At 45.8% G+C, this 20,047-nt stretch overlaps 1 protein-coding gene across 13 annotated transcripts in view; it reads left to right on the forward strand.

The window, feature by feature from the left end:
• Positions 1-15,217, forward strand: part of AAK1 (AP2 associated kinase 1) — a 75,957-nt gene extending 60,740 nt beyond the window's left edge. For 10 of the 13 annotated variants that reach the window (XM_087969581.1, XM_087969580.1, XM_087969584.1 and 7 more), the window contains 2 exons: positions 8,669-14,434; positions 14,536-15,217. In XM_087969581.1, the coding sequence (XP_087825707.1) occupies positions 8,669-9,771 (1,103 nt within the window). In that variant the 3' untranslated portion in view covers positions 9,772-14,434; positions 14,536-15,217. Of the gene's footprint in view, positions 1-507; positions 1,024-8,668; positions 14,435-14,535 lie in introns of those variants that run through there. The other 3 variants (XM_087969591.1, XM_087969592.1, XM_087969590.1) reach the window with 2 other exon arrangements.
• Positions 15,218-20,047: the final 4,830 nt, after the last annotated feature.

Genomic DNA, 20,047 nt, shown 5'->3' on the forward strand with positions numbered 1-20,047 from the left:
AAGTCTTAAAGGGGCCAAGGTTGGAGACCCCTGACTTAGATGACCCTTCTGGTCTCTTCCAACTCTATCATTCACGACTGGCTGAGGAACTCTGGGAGTTGAAGTCCACAAGTCTTAAAGGGGCCAAGGTTGGAGACCCCTGACTTAGATGACCCCTCTGGTCTCTTCCAACTCTATCATTCATGGCTGGCTGAGGAACTCTGGGAGTTGAAGTCCACAAGTGGCCAAGGTTGGAGACCTCTGACTTAGATGACCCCTCTGGTCTCTTCCAACTCTATCATTCATGGCTGGCTGAGGAACTCTGGGAGTTGAAGTCCACAAGTGGCCAAGGTTGGAGACCTCTGATGTAGATCGAGGTCCCTCCAGTTTTATCTGGCTCTTCTCCTTTCTTTGTGCATAGACGTCTTTCTCTTAATTTTTTTTACTTTTTAAAACAAAGCTAACATTTTGCTTTTTAACCCCTGTGTCTTTTGCCGGATACTAAATTCCTGTCTCTCACACTTTCAGGTGGGCATTCTAGAAACAACAGTGGGAGCTCTGAATCCAGTCTTCCCAACCTAGCCAGGTCTCTCCTGCTAGTGGATCAGCTGATAGACCTGTAGCGATTACTCAGTAACAGGCGGCTTCTGTAACGCACCTAAACTCCTTTTTGTTCTCTCTCTCTCTCTCTCTCTCTCTCTCTCTCTCCCTCCCTCCCTCCCTCCCTCCTCTCTCTCTCTCTCTCTCTCTCTCTCTCTCTCTCTCATCTCCTAACAGAGCTAAACTTTAGTTGTTGAATGGTTTTCTGCTTATGTTTTGTTTGAAATAATGCCCAGTGGAAAAGGACCCTGCTCTGAAATTGTACCCTCTGCTGGGATTTTACCTGTCTTTCTAGCAGAGCCATGATGCAGCCTGTGAACAGTTTTCTCGTGCAATTCTCTGCTATCTTTTAAGGGAGCGCTGCCCTGTATTAATCACTTTGCTACGATTTGTCCGTTTAGTGCCACCAACACTATAATTGTAAAAAAAAGAAAAAAAAGAAAACGACAACAACCATGTAATCTGTGTATGATCCTTGCTAGAAATACATACGACTAATCTGCCTAAATAATGCTAACTAAAATTGTCTGTCAAACTTTTTCTTTCTCTTGATTTTAAAAACAAAACAAATCCAATCAAACCAGAGCTGGGAGGCTAAAGGGCAGTGAAGCCTCCTCCAGTGCATGGGGAGCCGTGTTAGGGATCCCTATCATGGATTGGGGCCTGGACAGAGTGCCTTCTAAAGGCAGCATTGGGTTCGAGGCCTGACGGTTAGCTATAAAGACATTTCCAGCCCTTGAAAGACGACCGTATTTGCTCCGTATACTCCTGTTTTTGCAACCTGCTTAGGAATGGACTGTGCTTAAAATAAACCAATCAATCAATAAAGATACTAAAGCTGCGGAAAAAAAATTATTCTACGCAAAATGTGAACCCTACTCTTGTGTCAAACAGCATGGCTAACTTCTTTTCTGTTGGGACGAACTACCGTTAGGAGGGGAAGGGAAAGCCATGGCGACGAGGGTTGTGGGTCTCTTGAGGGATTGTATAAATTGTATGCAACATGTCAGATTTTCTTGAAGGTAAGACTGATGCTTTGTTCTGTTTTCCTTTCTCAAGTCTTTGCAATCCCTCTCTGTACTTGCATAGCGTATTAACACGATAACAGGAAGCCATTTCCTCCCCTTCCAGATAGATAGACTGCTTTTTCAGTTAGATCAGGGGTCTCCACCTTGGCCACTTTAAGACTTGTGGACTTCAACTCCCAGAATTCCTCAGCCAGCTTTGCTGGCTGAGGAATTCTGGGAGTTGAAGTCCACAAGTCTTAAAGTGGCCAAGGTTGGAGACCCCTGAGTTAGATCCTTCTGTCTTTATAGAAGTAGCATGAACTCCTTGCCTTTCAGTTTGCAGGGAGTGCTTTCCAGCTTAGGTGTATCTCGACAGTTTTTAATCTTTTATTTTCACGTTGGTATGCTCAGTTTCATCAAACTGCTGGCTATAGTAAACTTGTTTTCATTGGCTTCTGATCTTCAAGTCCAAAATTAATGGTCCTTTCCAAGATGTCCGTCCTTCTGGAAAGGAAGGATGACTCTTTAACTCCATAGTGAAATAATCATTAGCTTAACGCTAACTTTGTGTACGTGCAAATGTATTGTAGTGGTTCAAAAAGTGCAGTTTCCCCACCCGTGAGTGTACGAATGGCTCAATTTTTAGGTGTATCAGCCTCTCCTACAAGATTGAAAGACCTTCTGATGTAACCCCTGAGTATTTTTCTCCAGCTTTCCCACGAACCCCATACAAAATCTCCAGAAGTTAGCTCAACAAATTCTGTAAATAGAATCTCACTGTCATGTCAATCCTCTCTTGAATCTTTCTAAAATCTACTTGCTGATGCCCTTTATTATAAGACAAGTTCCTGCTTCTGTGTGATGTGTGTGTCCATAGGTCGTTTTGCTGCACTTTCCTGATTTCCCTGACCAAAACTATGAAAATGATCTTAGCAAAAATTGTCAATAGTTCTTTACATTTTGGGGCAGACTCTTTGATTCTTTGTCTTGACTCTTTGATTCCTGAAGTGCAGGCAACTGGAGTTGGATCACGTGGACAAAGCTTTAGATAGAACGTTATTGTATAGTCAGATGATTACTGAAAATATATGGAAAAAAGAATGGATTTTTTTAAACAAAGTAGCCACCTGCTGTATATTAGAAACCAAAACAAAAAAACAAAAACCCCTGTGAATTAAAGTACTTTTAAAAAAGAATGTTTTAACATTTTAAGTTTAATTAACTTGTTGAAGTGCTTTGGAAGGAGTTTTACTGAAGCCTCTGGTTGCGTGAGGATAGTGCTGTGAACTAACCAATATGAATGGGGTGGGTCTTTGTCCTACCCACCCAAGAATGACTCCTCCAATTATCTGAGTATCGTAAATTAAACACTGACTAGTCTTCATGGAAATACTTCAGTAATAAATCATGATAAGGTTGACTTGGGAATGGTGGATTGTTGGCTCATTGCTAGAAGCTGCGAAAGGCTGGTTTCCTTGTCCAAAGGGAGATCCAACTCAGGGGCTGAGAGTTGTTGCTCTGCCTTAATGTTTCCATTGATGTATCTAGATCTAAGGCAGGGGTCTCCAACCTTGGGCAATTTTAAGACTTGTGGACTTCAACTCCCAGAGTTCCTCAGCCAGCTTGCTGGCTGAGGAACTCTGGGAGTTGAAGTCCACAAGTCTTAAAATTGCCCAAGGTTGGAGACCCTGGATCTAAGGCACCAATACGTGGTTCTCTTGGCCCAAAATGGGCTGAAAATCTTGGCCACGCTTTATCATGCTCTCTTATTATTCCATGTGAAAGTAGTATTTATTGATCAAAAGGACACAATCTGATTTATTTATTTTTAACCTTTCCTGCCCAAAAGAGATTTGCTGATAGTCCCTGAGAGCAGAGAAACAAAAGGAAGAGAGATAATAAAGGTAGATCACTGGTTATCAAAAGCTGAACGTAGCATTTCATTATAATAGTTCCTGGGACTCCTTCATTTTGCATCCTGGGAAGTAGATTGTTACGACGTTTTGGCCTTGTTAATGATGTTCCTCCTTCGTGTGAGGCCAACCAATGGCCATTCTGGTCCTTACCAGACCATGAGTGAGGATGGATTTTAATTTTTCTGCCCCTCCTGACGACCACGGCAAAGATTTCTCCTGACTCCCAATTCCAGAGGTGAGATCTGAAGAATGACTGACAGGGATTGACTGCAGGGATTCCTGTACCGGAATTATCTCTAGTTCCTATATAGTAGATCAGGGGTCTCCAACCTTGACCCCTTTAAGCCTGGGGGACTTCAACTCCCAGGATTCCCCAGCCAGCCGTGTCTGTTTCTTTTTCTCTTACCAGCTAAAGTGGAGAGACTGCAGAGGAAGGCATTACAAGAGAGCAAGCTTTGCTGGCTGGGGAATTCTGGAAGCTGAAGTCCACCAGGCTTAAAGTCGCCAAGGGTGGAGACCCCTGATCTACTGTATACCCCTGCAGTAGATCACTGATCCATGACAATAAACGGATGCTGTATAAATCGCAGCAACCTGTTCAGGTGGAGCCACATGGGCCTTCTCTGGATCACCCAGAAAATTGGAGATGTGCCCGGCAGGAGTAGATGAGCATTTTGTAAAGATCTCAGGAATGGAGACGAGGTAGCCAGTCACTCAGCTGCATCCTGCAGTGTGCTGGACATCGCACAAGTATCCCACCTGAAATGGTTCTTCCCTGTTCTGCTGTCTGGATTGGACCCGGTTCCCTTATCCACAGAGCACCAGGGATGAGCAAAGAGGGCCAGGCGTCTTCTTCTAAACACAGAGCCCCCAACTTACAATCACAATGTCCCAGCTGTCCTGCAAATTTGATCCCATTCTAATTAGAGATAAAAATGGCAGGGCTGGGATTGAGCTGTGACTAAGGATGACAGAGGAGGAAGAAGGAAATTAACACATTTCTAACTCGGACTTTGTGCATTGGTAAGCAGATGTAACACATGTGTGCATACGTGTGTGATCATTTTTTAATGCCTTTTTCAAAGCCAAGGAGCTCGAGACGATACGCTATATTAATCATGGAGTCCTTGGGGCTCTCTGAGCATCGTGGATGTTTTCCTGCAAATGTTTCATTACTCAGGTAACATCAACAGGTAGTTTGTTAGTTGGGCCGTGAAACATCTGCAAGCCAAACCCCCAAGCTCGGAGACCACCATAGTTCAACCTCGAGCTACAAATATTACCTTCTGCTGGGGCTATAGGAATCATGGTTCATGCCTACAGCATTCCAACTTCTAATACAACTTTCACATGGGGAACTCTCCTGCTTATTCTATTTGGGGGTACTGATGACCTATGCCATGCTGAAAGATGAGCCGCTGCGTTTTGTTTATTTGTTTCTGAGTGGCTAAACCCTTTTAGTTGAAAGACTTTGCAGACTTAACTTGCAGGTGCCAAAGAGTTTTGAATGCCAGCTCTCTAGGGAGCTAGAGGCGTTGCCCTGCCCTGAACATCACTTGGCCATGAAGGATGGACAAGAACAGGAGGCCTGATGGACTGGGCACTGCTGGAAGTTGGGACAGAGTAGCGTTGCAGGAAGGGTGCTGAGAATTTGGGAGCAGTATAATCCTGCACACCCATACCCACATACGCCAGGTTTCCAGAAAACATACTTTGCAACTTCCAAGTTCCAGGTGTCTTCTAGATTCATATTGCTGTCATTAAGACATTTTTGTCGTCGGTGTCAGTGTAGCAATGTTTCCTCCGTGTTCCCAAGTGAAGGTGCAGAGGCCAGCCAAGTAACCTGGGCTCTAAGGCAGAACGTTCCTGATACTATAGCTAACAATCCACTGGACTAGTCCAAACATTTGCCAGAGTATCTCAATTTGATTTCCACCCTGTCCGGTATCTAAACTTGATTGAGTACTGTCAATCAGAAAAATCAGAGAGTTGCGTTTCATTGTTTTTTTTTTCCCTACCTGTGAAAGACCTCCAGAATAGTTGAGAAAGTTTTTGCTCCAGGCTTCTGGAAGTTGAGAGCAGAATGTCTGGGAAATGAAATCCACTCTCCGGAACTCCAGGTGCAACTATGGATGAAGAGAAGAGAGGCCCACATCTTCTGGCAAAGGGGTGGGAGGGGAAGGTCTTGGAAACAGACACAAGAAGTCCCATCGCAGAAAAGAATTCCCAGAGAAGAACCAAGGGCAAGAGGAACGGAAAATGGCCAGCCTCTGGACTGCTCAAGAGATGATTTTTGGAAACAGCTCTATGGATAACATTGATTGCAGCCAGGTTGTCTTTAAGTCATCCTAGAAAAGAACCACAGAAGACAGTCACCTTGACAAATTCTACCCATATCTCATTTCAGCAGTATGGCCAGACTGATGCTCCAATTTGTGTGGTGGAGAAAGTTGTTTTCCATGATGCTCAGGCTAAAAAATAAAATAAATAAAACCCAACTTGTAAACATTGGTGTGGCTTAAAGAAAACGGGGAGAAGTGAAGCATCAGCTTCTACGATGCTCTTGTTGTACAGTGGTCCAACCTTGGCAACTTCAAGACTCCCAGAATTTCCTAGCTCGCTGGGAAATTCTGGGAGTTGAAGTCCACACGTCTTAAAGTTGCCAAGGTGTTGGATACCCGTGTTGTAGAGCAATGTAATCTAGGACTTCTCCTTCTACCCAGCTATTATCGCTGCCAAAAATCAATGGCAGAGTTGACTGTTCTGTTGAGTGAACCCCCCAAATAAAATTAACCTGGTTGAAACAACGAAGCCCTTTAAGTTCTCCAACCATTGGGAGGAAAACCCCAAATTCTGGCTTGCTTATTGCTTGATATGGCACCGGTCCTTTCACACGTTTAGCCCTTGACTCCCCCCCCCCCGATTAAAACAATGGCCTTGAGCACAAAAATATTGGCCCTTCCTGCTGTAGAGATTTTCAGGGCCATATTGGTGCACCCCACCAAGAACTCTGGTTGGCACGAGGTTGCAGGGGTGTTTGCGGGTTAAACTGGTGAAAAGATCCTATACTTAAGCTAATTCTAGGACTTTAGTTCCTGCTTACAGAATTCCAAACAGCTGAAATTTGATTTTAAAAAATTGTTAAAAATGGAGAGACGGGATGGCTGAGAACTACAGATCAACAGTCAAGAATTTTAAGCATCGCACCAGGGAAATTTTTGCCTCTCACCTAGCAGGCCTTTTATTTCATCATGTAACTTAGGCTTGAATGCTCTGTCAATAAAATGCCCATACCTTGTCCTATGAGTCCCATCTTTGATCACGAGAAGCAGCTCAAAATCGATGGCCTTGCCTAAGAAGTGTCTTATGGAAGCTCAAAGACATTTGTATAAACTGACCTAGAAATCCTTTTATTCCAGACTTTTGTTAAATGTATAAAGAGGGTAGACTCTGTCTTCACAGTGGAGGCTTTAGGAGTGAGGCAGAGTGTTCGTTTTTGCTTAGAGAGCACTGCAGAGCTTCTGTGGACCTGATGAACATCCCTACCATCTCCAGAAGGTCCCAACGCCACTATTAGCTCAGCTGGTCCGCCAGAAATTGGCCAATGCCCGCTGGTGAACCGCGATCTTCTGCCTTCCCCCAGTTAGCAGAAATTCTTCTTTCCCCTCCCTCCGAATTTGAGCTGGAACCCGTCATTGTGTCCCATAATTTCTGTGGATAGTGGTAAACGTGAAGGCCTTGGGCTCTCTGAAATTTAGTTTTTACATGCCTTTTTCCTGCCCTCCCGCTAACATTGTAACCTGCTACTTTTTCTCGGAAGGTAAGCGCTCTTGTGTTCTAATAACTGTGTGTGTGATTCATCTGATCTCTTCCATGTGTGTAGCAAGGTCAATTTTTTCCCCCTGCTTGTTTGGATAGCTTGGCTGGTTGGCGCCAGGCGGGCAGGTTCTGCGGGCTTTGGATTGGACTGAACCAGCCCTGCTGGCGCTGGCCCTGTTCGTTGTCACTAGCAAACTAGGGTCGTAATAGACTTGCTGTCCCTTTTAGTTAAGAGGTATTTTTGCCTCTTTGAGAAAGCTGGCAAGCCCAAAGAGGCACGTGGTTGATCCCCATTCCTCCACCGACCAAGATCAGTAACAGCTTGGAATGGGTAGATTTGATCCTTCAAGAGCTCTTAGGAGGCGTTCCAGTTGGCCTCCGCTTGGAGATGGTTGCTAAAGCTTTCTCATTTTAACACTGATGAGATTTAAAACATTTGCCCCCCCGCCCCCCCCAAGGAAGCAGGATTTGATTAAAGCAAGCTAGCACACCTTTTATTTTGAAACTTCTCTTTATTTTCCTAGGCAGGAGGCAGGAGGTAGACCAGGGGCCTTCAAACTGGACAGCTTTAAGTCTTGTGGACTTCAACTCCCAGAATTCCCCTCCAGTCACGTTAGCTCAGGGATTCTGGGAGTGGAAGCCCACAAGACTTAAATTTGCCACGTTTGAAGACCCTTGAGGTAGACCATCAGATCAAAAGACAGAAAAGCAAGGGAACCTGTGGGAAGACAGCAGAAATGCATCACCTGAGCTCACTTTAGAGCAGAGGTCTCCAAACTTGGCAACCTTAAGACGTGTAGACTTCCAACTCCCAGAATTCTGGGAGTTGAAGTCCACACGTCTTAAAGTTGCCAAGTTTGGAGACCTCTGCTTTAGAGTTTGAGAAGAATTGAGAACGGAGAAGAAATGGATCTCCTCATTTTCCCCCTTGGGGATCCCGAGATCTAGAACTCCGGGTTCCTTGGAAACACAGCTCGCCCTGTGTCAAGTGATGTCTGGGACAACCATTTCCTCCTTATCACCCTCATCCTCCCAAGTCTTGAATGAGGCTTGTATGTCTGTTTGATTAACACCTTTCATCTCTCTCTAACCCACATTTTGTAGAACTTTGAAACGTGAAGTAATGCCCAGTTGTGTACGTTGGTTGTAACTTAACCTGGCTTCACTCTTGTATGATTTTTATTTTTATTATTTTAAACATATTTCTCCCTCCCATCTCTCCTCCCCTCCTCTTCCCAACATGCGTGCTGCTGGTTTTAAATCCCATGCCATTACACCTCTGTGGTTTTAGTTTTAGCTGGCCTATCCGAAGAGTAGCCAGTAATGCTCTTGTTTTACACTTTGCAGGACCGCAGGGGAAGCCGGCTGCGTATTTCATGGCCGGCCCTGAGCAAGACCGAAGGCCTGGGCCCACCCCTGGCTTGCCGTTGAACAGTCCGCAGCCCAGTCCACTCGGAGGAGAAACTGACTTCTTTGGGCGGGGCGGCCTCTCCAGCAACAGCTCCTTCCACAGCAGCAGCGAAGGCGAAGGGACCGACCACGAGGGAGACCTCTTGGACTGCAGCGGATCCAGACCTCTGCTGATGGACTCGGAAGAGGAAGAGGAGGCTTGCAAAATGAACCCCCCTCTCCAGGAAAGGGAGAAGGGTTCCCAGAAGGACTTGAGCCTCCAACCATCTCCAGGGCCACCTCTGTTCAACGCCTTCCCACCACGGCCCGCGGAAATGCCCGAAGGAGACACTGACGTGTTTTCCACGGCCCCTTTCCGAAGCTCTAGAAGCTACTGCGATGAGTTGGACATTTTCACGAAGGCCCCGTTTCTCTCCAAAAGCCAAGTCTTCTCTAAGCAGCTGGATGACAGCGACGTGTTCCTCAGAGCACCCTTCACCAAGAGGAAGAGCCAGGAGGAGCTGGCGGCTCACAGTGTCGTGAAAGAACCTCCGGCCACCGGGCCGTTCCTGGGCTCCGCTGAAGTTGCTCAGTACCCACGTGGCCCTACACTCCAGAACCTGGACGTGGGAACCCATGGCTCCCGTCCTCCCCAAGGCCAGTATTCGGGGGCCTCATCGCTTCGGCCCTCGAGAGCAACAGTTGATGGCCCAGAGGCCCACCCTCCCAAAGGCGGCGCCTCTGGAGAACTGGGCCCCGTTACCCATGATGCACTCCAAAGGCACGTGGGCCTCCAGGAAGGCTTCTTGGCATCCAAGACCAGCCCGCCTTTCCACCCACGGTCCTTAGCGAAGTACTCCCGCCACTACAGTCCAGAAGGCGGGCACGGGGCCGATGCCCAACCCATCGCGGCATACAAAGTTGTATCTCAGACCAACAAGCAGGTGATAGCCGGGTCGGTCTCTATCGCCTCTATTTCTTCCAGGACTAAAGAACTGCCCACCACTGACCCATTTGCGTCGGCCCCCTTTCCTTCCAAACAGGGGAAGCCGAAACCCTAAATGTGTTTCTATCGTGGCTTCCTTCCAGTAGGTGGCTTTTCCCCCAAGAACGTGCAAACGGACTCCACGAAACAGAACCTACTCTACTTCAGGGGTCCCCAAACTTGGCCACTTTAAGACTTGTGGACTTCAACTCCCAGAATTCTCCAGCCAGCATAGCTGGCTGGAGAATTCTGGGAGTTGAAGTCCACAAGTCTTAAAGTGGCCAAGTTTGGAGACCTCTGCTCTACTTCATCCATCATGCTCAACACTCTTGCTGGGGTGGAACCTTCCTGACTCGTAGAAAGCCTTCTCCTCAGAGCTCCAGTAACCGATGATGGAGACCTTGAATTTGTTCTGCAGCCACTTTCACTGGACCAGCGCATTTCCCAGTCTAAAACTCTTTGGGTAAACATGTATCCTTAAGCCAGTTAATCCCACAGGGAACTTTGTGGAAAAGACCCTGTTTTTACCTTGATCAAAGATGAATGGAGCATCTCAACATCATGTCAAATGTGCATGTACCAGGAAAAGAAATGATAACCAAATGGAAGATTATTTATTTTGTTTTGTTTGTCCTCCAAAGAAGCTGAGAGGACTGTTTCTGGAGTAATTCTCAATTTGAAACCTAAGTCTTCTCTTACAATGTGCATTTTAAGTTCTTTTTATCCGAATTTAATTCCTATCCTAAACCATGTTCTCGGCAAACGTTGGCTAGGATTTGGGTTATAGTCTTACCTGAGAGTATAAGAGACAATTGAGTAGGCTACAGACCGTTTCTGTTATTTTCTTTTCTTTGTACAACCCCGGGAAGCCTGATAGTTTAAAAGAGTTTTTGCTGGCTTTTTAAAGGGGAGTCTTTGTAATTTTTCCTAAAGCTTTCCATCATTTGCTCTCCATTTTTTGCAAAACCAGTTTTTTTTCTTTCTCCTTATGAGACAGGTGAGATCGTCCAAACAATTGTTAAGGGAAAATTCCCATTTCCTTGGCTTTGAATTCCACTTTCTCCAGGACTTAATTTTCTAGCTTTCTACTTTCAAAGCCACATGTTTTTTCCCCCCTCCTTTTGCCAATGAACCCCTGAATCTGAAAAAGTGCTTTAGCTACGCCCAGCAGTCACGCCTTCCAGCTCTGCAGAATGAAGGCAAAGCTGCCTTCCTTTTATTGAATCCTTTGAGGAACAACGCACTTTTTCTGAGCCTTTGTAAACCACGAGATAAGCCTTGTTCCACTTTCTCCACCTCCTCCTCTCCTTTGCCCCCCATCAGGTGCCCCTTGTCCCTATGTTCATTCATTTGTTCTGTCCTGGTGGGAGGGCAGGGGAGATGCGCGTAAGGGGGCACATGGACCAGCTTCTCTCAAATTCATACCCTCCATCCACTTGGGCTAGATTTCAAATGTCATAATCTGCAGCCCACCTGGCTCACCCCACCTAGGGTGCACCTGTTGGGGAGTGGCTGTTCAATACGCAGGTGAGCTAAATTCACAACTTTGAGTGCAGTTACATCTCTTGGAGGTTCAGAGTCGATCCTCGTTGTTGTTTTCGCGTTGCACAGATGACCAATGAAATCCTTCACTCCTAGTGATGCCTTTTTTTTTGTCGTTCAATCACCTGCCATTCTAACTACAGTCGTGGGACTCCACGTGGTATGGATCTTCCTTCTGCAAACATCTCTCCTTTGACTATGTTTGAAAGTGGAAATCTGGTTCTCTAAAAAAGACAATCGACTGTTTAAATCCTTGCTGGGACAATCTCCGCGTCCAGCCAGAAGAACCGAGAACGTGATCCGTTCTCGAACTGACTCGTGCTGGGGAAATTCAGTTTGCTGGCCACAGGTTGACTTTTCAGCTGTGAAGAACTGCTGCCATGTGCCTTTACTGGGGGTGGGCGGGGGGGGGGGGAATGATGTTGCGTATTTGCTGAGCTGATGAGGCCAGATACTCACATTTTTACCTCCTGAAAATAGATCAAAGATCCCGTTTATATTTTCCTTGAGATTTGAACCTGTTCGCAGCGGGGATCATATTCACTTGATGTCTCCTTTTTTGAAAGAGGGGGGGGGGGAATGCACTTTTTACCACTCTCCCATGCTGTGTTGCTGCATTTATTTGGTAGGGAAGTGGGCATGACCTGAATCATGGAGAATAACACACTCCAATCTTGTTGAGACTCTGTATACAGGACTGCCAACCGCCTGCACAGCTCTTAACCTTTTGGACAAGTGACGTTGAGGTCCGGATTCCTTGCCTACCTTCTCTGGCCGGCTGGGTGACCTTGCACTTTTGGAAACGGTCAGATTTCCTAGGAGAATAAAAGGCTTCTTTCAGTCCACGAGTATTACAGGAAAGAGCAAAAACGGCTGGAAAGGGCAGAGATCATTTAAATGCTAAGACGAAATGTCTCCCCAATCAGTTGTTTTCCCCGGCCTTTCTGGCTTTCTGGTCTGGGGGGTGGGAGAGAGGAAATGGCTCTGTGCAAGCAACAGGAGCGCACACCCGCAGCTCCGTTTTTGGAGCTTCACACAAATGGAGCTTGACGCACCGTTTGCACAAGTGGAGCTGCGTGCGTGAATTGCGTGCCTGACACTTGCACAGCCCGGTTCCGAATGGGCCGTGGCCTGGGGGGCTTGGGGACCCCTGTAATTCAGTCTTCCCAGGATCTTCATGCTGGGTTCTGCGTCTTTTCATGCGTTCTGTTTAAACAGACTCATCTGAGCTCACGCAGAAACCTTTTCCCACAAGGTGTTATGGTTCATCCTTCTAGGAAATGGATGCTGGGTCTGATTTGGGGGTGGATTAAAGCATCTCACCTGGCATTACCTGCTGACACATTCCTGGACTGTAAAAACAGGAGGTTGGCTGTAGGTTGGGCCAACACCACGATGGGGCTCCCAACACCTCTTCCCTCCTTGTGCACCTACCTCATGTCTTAAGCAGGTGCTGGAGTGTTGTTATTTTCCCCCCCTCTGGTTGTAGTTTGCTTTATTTTTAAATACCGTTTTTGCTGCATAACTTATATTATCAGTTAGAGCTTTCAGAAAGAAATGGGATGGTTCAAACATTTGGATATCTTTTGGAAGAGGGAGAGTTACTTCTCAAAAGCATGGATGCAGACTTTGGTACCTCTGCTTCTGAAAACGGAAGGCTGAATGAGCACTGCTGTGCTTTCTTTTGTCTTCCATTAAGTTGAATATTATCTGTTGTGGTTTGAGGGGGCTCCTAACACATTGAGAAGACCCACTCTTAAGAAACTATAGCTCCTACGAACATCCCCCATGCCTAAAAGGTGTAATTTTAGGCCAGACTGTTCATTGTGGAAAAAATTAGGAAATGCAAAGAGGTCGTCTGTTTAAGATGACATCATGTGATGAGTCAGAACATCACTTCTTTCCAACCTGGTGTTTTCCAGGTGTATTGGTCTTTTGGCTGGGCTAGGAGATTGGGAGTAGGAATATCCAATGCATCTGGAAGGGATTTATTTGAGGAAATCACCTGTGATCTGTGTTCAGTTGGGGACAAATGCCCGTTTTGAATTTTCTGTAGTCCCTCTGTTGCATTTTCATCAGGGAACTATAGAAATTTGGCCTCCTCATATGGTTCTTGAACACAGTGGGAATGTTTTCATTTTACATTGGTGACAAATAGAACTCCAGAACTAATTCTGGTGTTTACATCACTGTTACAATCAGTTAATTCAGTTGCTACTAGTTTTAGTTGGGTGTTCATTGCCGAAATCACACCCTGAGGAAGATACTTTTGAATGGGCTGGTGTTATTAATATTATTATTATTGTAGTAGTAGTAATAGTTTAAAAGTTCTACAAAGGTTCACATCGGACAGATGGTACTTGAATAGCAGTTCAGTTTTCTCACCCACGGTGGCTTTAAGGTTTAATTGGTTTAACAATTTTAAAGGTGCTAAGGTTGAGAAATGCGGCTGTAGAATACAGAATCCCAAACTCTGCAGTTTTCCAGCTTACCTAATTAGTCCTTTGGGTGCAGGTATTTCTCTGTTCATATCAGTGTGTGTGAGAAACACAACACCTTAACAGATTTCTTGTATTTATTTGGCATTTTTAAAACATTCCCTTCCTATCTGACCCCTGTCTCTGTCTTAATCTTGTTGGTGATGGAAAGAGGTAGGCTTAACTTAAACAACAACAACCCAAACTCTATACTTCCAACCGCAGGAGAATATGAGCCAAATAATGTAATGTTGAAATACGCAATGATCTCCTGTATTGATATAGTAATCACTTGGGCTTGAGTTTGTATGCATGTGTGGGCTATTATGTCTTATTGTTTATTTTGTGAGATTTGAATTCATGCCGTTGCTGTATAATAACGATGAACAAGGGTGGGGGTGTCATCTAAATTGGGGGGGATATTCTGCTAACTGTTCCTGAAATGTAGAGTTCCAAGAGGAGTCTTGAAAGACTCGTGCAAGTCCTATCGCTCTTGATGGAGATGCACGGACTGAAGGTGGGGAAAATCTGTCGTGTGTTCAGCTTTTTGGTCAGGTGCAATATTAAAACATGTGAACACGTTTAACCTGCTGGTCTTTTTTAAAACAGTGGCCTCTGAAGGTTGTGGGGATAGGCTGTGCTTTGAGAATGCAAGAGAAGTAGAGATGCAAGCACACGTACCACACTACATTGCCTCCACGCACACAAACCACCGTTCCTGTTGGAGCAGGGGTCTCCAACCTGGGCCACTTTTAGCCTGGAGGACTTCAACTCCCAGAATTCCCAGGGAGTTGAAGTCCTCCAGGCTTAAAATGGCCCAGGTTGGAGACCCCTGTTTTGGAGGAATCTTCCCTTTGCATCAATGAGACCAGAGAAGCAACTGTGTTGTGGGAATGGATTGAATGGATTGAATATTGACCCTCAAGGCAAGATGGGCAGCTTTCTCCTCCTTGCACACCACAACTCTTTTTAAAATTTTTGCCTACCCATCGGTTCTTCTAAGAGGAGCTGGCTTGTAGAGCCAACCAGCTTGGCCTTGAGCCATGCGGGAAGGCAGGGGGCATGGCCTCTTCCTTTTTTGTGCCCCCGTTAGAACAGGCTCTCCAAACTTGGCAACTTGTGGGCTTCAACTCCTAGAATGCTTCAGCCAGTCCACAAGCCTTTAAAAACCACCAAGTTTGGAGAGGCTGCCCTAGAAGAACCCAGGTGTGATTTGCAAAGGTCTTCCTCTAACCTTTCATAGGAACCAGAAGGGTCTTTTGGGAAAGCCCGGTTGGATTTGAAGGGTGGGGAATGACTTTTGGCCTGAAAGTCCACCGTGTCCAACGATGGTGGGGAGGCTTTCGAAAGAATCCTACTTCCCAAGGACCAAGGAGGGTCAGCAAACGTTGGGATGACAATCAGTGCGCCATAGCCAGGAACTCTTTTCCTTTTGCGATGTAAGCATTTTGTATTCTCTGAAGCGATCAAATGAAATAAAAGTTGAAGACATTGACAAAAGCTCACACCAAATGTTTGGTCTGTCTTATTTCCCTACTTGCCTTTGGACTACATTACTAGACCTTGTAACCATGGTAGATGGAGGATCAGAAGATACTATCCATACCCGCCTCACTTTGTGAGCCTGATGGCTGCCTCCTTGGTTCTTTGTGGGATCCACTGTCAGAATCTTCCTCCAAGCTCTACACAGGACTAGTTTCCATTGGTTTGGTAGTCCAGGGACGTGTTGCAAGGCACCCTTTGAGGCAGAGAGTGGATATGGTCATAATACAGCCAGGGAAATATCTCCCCAGCTAAGCCAAATATGAGCGATTGCAGCAAAGAAGCAACCCATTCATAGAAGTCATAGAATAACAGATTACCCCCAGTTGGAAAGGATCTTGTAGGTCATCTAGTCCAACCCCCCACCCAAGCAGGAGACCCTACCCCATTTCTGACAGATGGCAGTCCAGTCTCTTCTTGAAAGCCTCCAGGGATGAAGCTCCCACAACTTCTGAAGGCAACTTCTGTTCCATGGGTTGATTGTTCTCCCTGTCGGAGAATCTCTCCTTATTTTCAGGTTGAATATTTCCTGGATCAATGGATCAATCCATCCATTATTCCTTGACTGGCCTTCAGGTGCTTTGGAAAATAGTTTGACCCCTTATCTTAGAACAAGGGGTCTTCAAACTTGGCAAGTTTAAGATTTGTGGGCTTCAATTCCCAGAATCCCTGAGCTAATATGACTGGAGGAAGAATTCTGGGAGTTGGAAGTCCACAAGTCTTAAAGCTGTCAAGTTTAAAGACCCCTGGAATAGATAGATTAGAGGGTAGAATAGGTAGGTAGGTAGGTAGGTAGAGGGGAGAGAAAGAGATAGATAGATAGGATAGATAGATAGAGATAGATAGATAGATAGATAGATAGGATAAAGAGAGGTAGGATAGAGAGAAAGAATAGATAGAATAGATCAAGGGTCTTCAAACTTGGCAATTTTAAGACTTGTGGCTTCAACTCCCAGAATTCCTGAGCTAACCATGGCTGGAGGGGGAATTCTGGGAGTTGAAGTCCACAAGTCTTAAAGCTGTTAAGTTTGAAGACCCCTGTCTTAGAATCTTAGGGCTAGAAAGGACCTCAGTGATCTAGTTCAATCCCTGCTCAACCAGCAGATTCCATCTCAGAAAAATGACTGTCTGGGAATTCTGGGAGTTGAAGTTTACAGATCGTTAAAAGGGCCAGAGTTTCCCCACCCGCTGCCCTGGGATGTCAGAGAGCTGAGTTCCCAGGAGATGCACGACTCTTTGATTGGAGCAGGAGCGGGCAGCTTCCTTGACTCATGCGATGGGAAATGCACATCTGCAAAGGGTTGAGACACAGGAGTCCTTTTGGGGCCTCCGGCACAGCGGCACGTTCTCTTTGACCTCCCTGCAAAAACCCTGCAGAGACATATTTTGGCTGACTTCTTTTTATTCCTTTTGATTCCTTTTATTTATGGAGGGAGGGGCCACATGCGTGAATTCACTCATTCATTTTAAGCCAACGATTCTCAATCCCTACAACTTTTTAAGATGCGTGTGGGACCTCAGCTCCCAGAATTCCCCAGCCAATATTGCTAGCTGAGGAATTCTGGGAGATGAAGTCCGGATACCTTCATATTGCCAAGTTTGAGCAGTGCTGGTTGAAGGGCTCGCAGGACTGCAACGTTCACCCTCCCCTCCCTGAGGGGCAATAAAAGACGAAAGCCTCGAATAAAAAAATAAATGAAAAGACTCAAAACCAGCCCTAATTTTCATAGTTTCAACTGCCACGTTTATAATTTCTGGATTTGATTTGTATATTGATGCTGCAATAGTTTTTTTTTTTAAATAATTCTATGGGTTCGCTGCCCAGAGTCACCGTTTGACGTGTGTGTGCGTGTGTGTGTTAATAATTGATCCCGAAACGTTTTTATTAGGTTTGATCAAAGGGAATTTGAGTAAAGATAAAAGATACCTTATTGTACATATCTTAACTGCAGCGAGAATCACGTTAGCACAAAATTGGAAGAGTGATAAAATATCACCGGATGAAGTTTTGATTAAAAAAATAATGGACTGGGCTGAACTAGAAAAAATCACTATGGAACTGAAAGGCGAAGAGGATCGAGAATACTATGCGACATGGGACAGGTGGTACGAATGGGTGAAGGATAAGGATAAAACTAATGTATAGTCACAAAATAAGAAACATGTATATACAGTGACACAATAACTGTTAATGGAAACGAGATTTTTGTATTTTTTGTTTTTAAAGAATAAAAATTATAATTTTTTTTTAAATAATTGATCCCATAAATCAGAGGCCTTCAAACTCGGCAACTTTAAGACTTGTGGACTTCAATTCCATAGCTGGCTGGAGAATTCTGGGAGTTGAAGTCCACAAGTCTTAAAAAGTTGCCAAGTTTGGAGGCTTCTGCCATAAAAAAATATGGCCAAATTAGGCAAAGCGTTAGAATTGGGGCAGCCACTTCTGGGAAAAGGAGGAAAAGGGGGGAAAGAATCCCAGGAGCGATAGAAGTGGGGGGAAGATTTGCTGAAATGATGAAAACCCCCCTGGGGAGGCCAGTCCCCCCCCACGGCTTCCAAGAGCTGGGAGGATCAAACAGCCTGCAATGTCCGCTCCTGGCCGGTAGAGGCCACTGTTAGGTACGCGAGCGGGCGCGGAGGGCTCATCAGGCGCCCGCGCGGGCAGCCCCGCGAAGGGTCCTTCCTCGGAGAGGCGGCAAGATGGCGGCCGCGTGGCGTCTGGGGGCGGCGCTGGGGGCCGGTAGGTGGGGGGAGCGGCTCCTTCCCAGGCGGGGGAGGGCTTCCCGTATTAAAACCCCTCCTCGCCCTTCCCTAACCTGCCCCCGTTCTCCTCCTTCGCCAGCCCATGGAAAGACGCCGGACGTCGTTCCTTGGGAAGACTTGGACTCCAGCCCCCATTATCCCCAGCCAGGAGCCCCCCCGCCCCACCTCAGCTGATGCCTTTTGGAAGCATTGGCCTTCTTTTATATTTGCTATTATGGGTGTTGTAGTCCGTCCCGCCGCAGGTGGTGGGAAAAGAGGCGCTGGAAGCCTCGATTCAACTCTCTTTTCAACGCCCCCCCCCGACAGGTTGTCTCTTGAAGCTGTCAATCATCCCTTTGAGGGGGGGGTCTCCGAAGGGGAGGGCGAAAACAGGAAACCCCCCCCAAAAGGTGCTTCTGGTAGGGGAGGGGGGGGTCCAACCATAGGATAGGATAGAGAACAGAATAATTATTATAGAAAAAATAGAATAGGCATAAGGAATGAGAATGAAATAGAAATAACATGAGAACAGAATTAGAAATAGAATAACAAGAGTTTATTTTTATTTTATTTTTATTTTGTTTGTTTGTCAAGCGTGTGTGAGAAAACAAGTACAAGTATGAACATAACGTATAAACATAACATATAAAGGGGTATAAGTATAGACATAATAAATGAGTAAATGAATAAATGGGAACCGTAGGACAGGGACGGTAGGCAGGCTGGTGCGCTTATGCACGCCCCCTTAACTTTGGCTCTGCAGCCCAACAAGACGGACACAGACTTCAGAGAGGAATTAGGTCTGCAGAAGAAACAATGGCTACCCACCTGCCTTCCATGGAGGACCTGTATATCCTGCATGAGTCAAAAAGCGGGCTGGGAAAATATTTAGAGACCCCTCACATCCCGGACATAAACTGTTTCAGCTCCTTCCCTCTAAACGACACTGTAGAGCCCTGCACACCAGAACAACTAGACACAAGGGGAGTTTTCCCCCCGAATGCCATCCCTCTGCTAAACAAATAATTCCCTCAACACTGTTCAACTATTTACAAAGTCTGCGCTACTATTACTGTTAAATCTTGTCATCACTCCTTATCACCCATCCCCTCCCACTTGGGACTGTATGACTGAAACTTTGTCACTTGTATACTTATGGTTTTTATTGACTGTTTCCTAGTATGATTTGATTGCTCATTAGTAACCTATGACTATCACTAAGTGTTGTATCTTATAATTCTTGATGAATGTATTTTATTTTATTCTTACGTACACTGAGAGAGCTTACGCACCAAAGACAAATTCCTTGTGTGTGTCCAATCACACTTGGCCAATAAAGAATTCTATTCTGTTCTTACAGACAGACCTCTTAGGAATGGAGTGAGGTCCACGGTAGACAGTTTAGAAGGTTAAAGCTTTGGGGGTTGAGGGGTTGAGGATGTAACAACAGAGTCAGGTTGACCACTCTGTTGCTTAAGTTGTATTTTCTGCAACCGGTTGGAAGTTGGAAACAAGTTGGAAGGGACCTTGGTGGTCTTCTAGTCCAACCCCCTGCTTAGGCAGGAAACTCTCTACTACTTCAGACAAATGGCCATCCAGTCTCTTCTTAAGAATTTCCCAGTGTTGGAGCATTTACAGCTTCTAAAGGCAAGCTGTTCTTTTGATTCACTGTCCTCCCTGTCAATGAATTTCTCCTTAATTCCAGGTTGCTTCTCTCTTTGATGAGTTTCCATCCGTTGCTTCTTGTCTTCCCTTCAAGGACTCTTTGGAGAATAGGGTGACCCCTTCTTCTTTGGGTCAGCCTCTCAAGTATTGAAACGCTGCTCCTATTATCACCCTGCGTCCTTCTTTCCATCCATCGAGACCTGCCCAATTCCACACTTGTGGACTTCCAGCTGGCTGAGGGAATCTGGGAGTTGAAGTCCACAAGCTTTTAAATGGCCCAGTTTGGAGACCCTCTCCCGCCCCAAAGTGCAGGAAGTAGGGAAGAGAGGGCAACCTTGGCGGGTCCTCTTGGCAGGAGTTTTGGCACTTCTGTGTCTCCGTCTC

Source organism: Notechis scutatus, chromosome 7, assembly GCF_049901735.1.
Source record: "Notechis scutatus isolate UNSWTSFEM ecotype Mainland chromosome 7, rNotScu1.2, whole genome shotgun sequence".
NCBI classification, from domain to species: Eukaryota; Metazoa; Chordata; class Lepidosauria; order Squamata; family Elapidae; genus Notechis; species Notechis scutatus.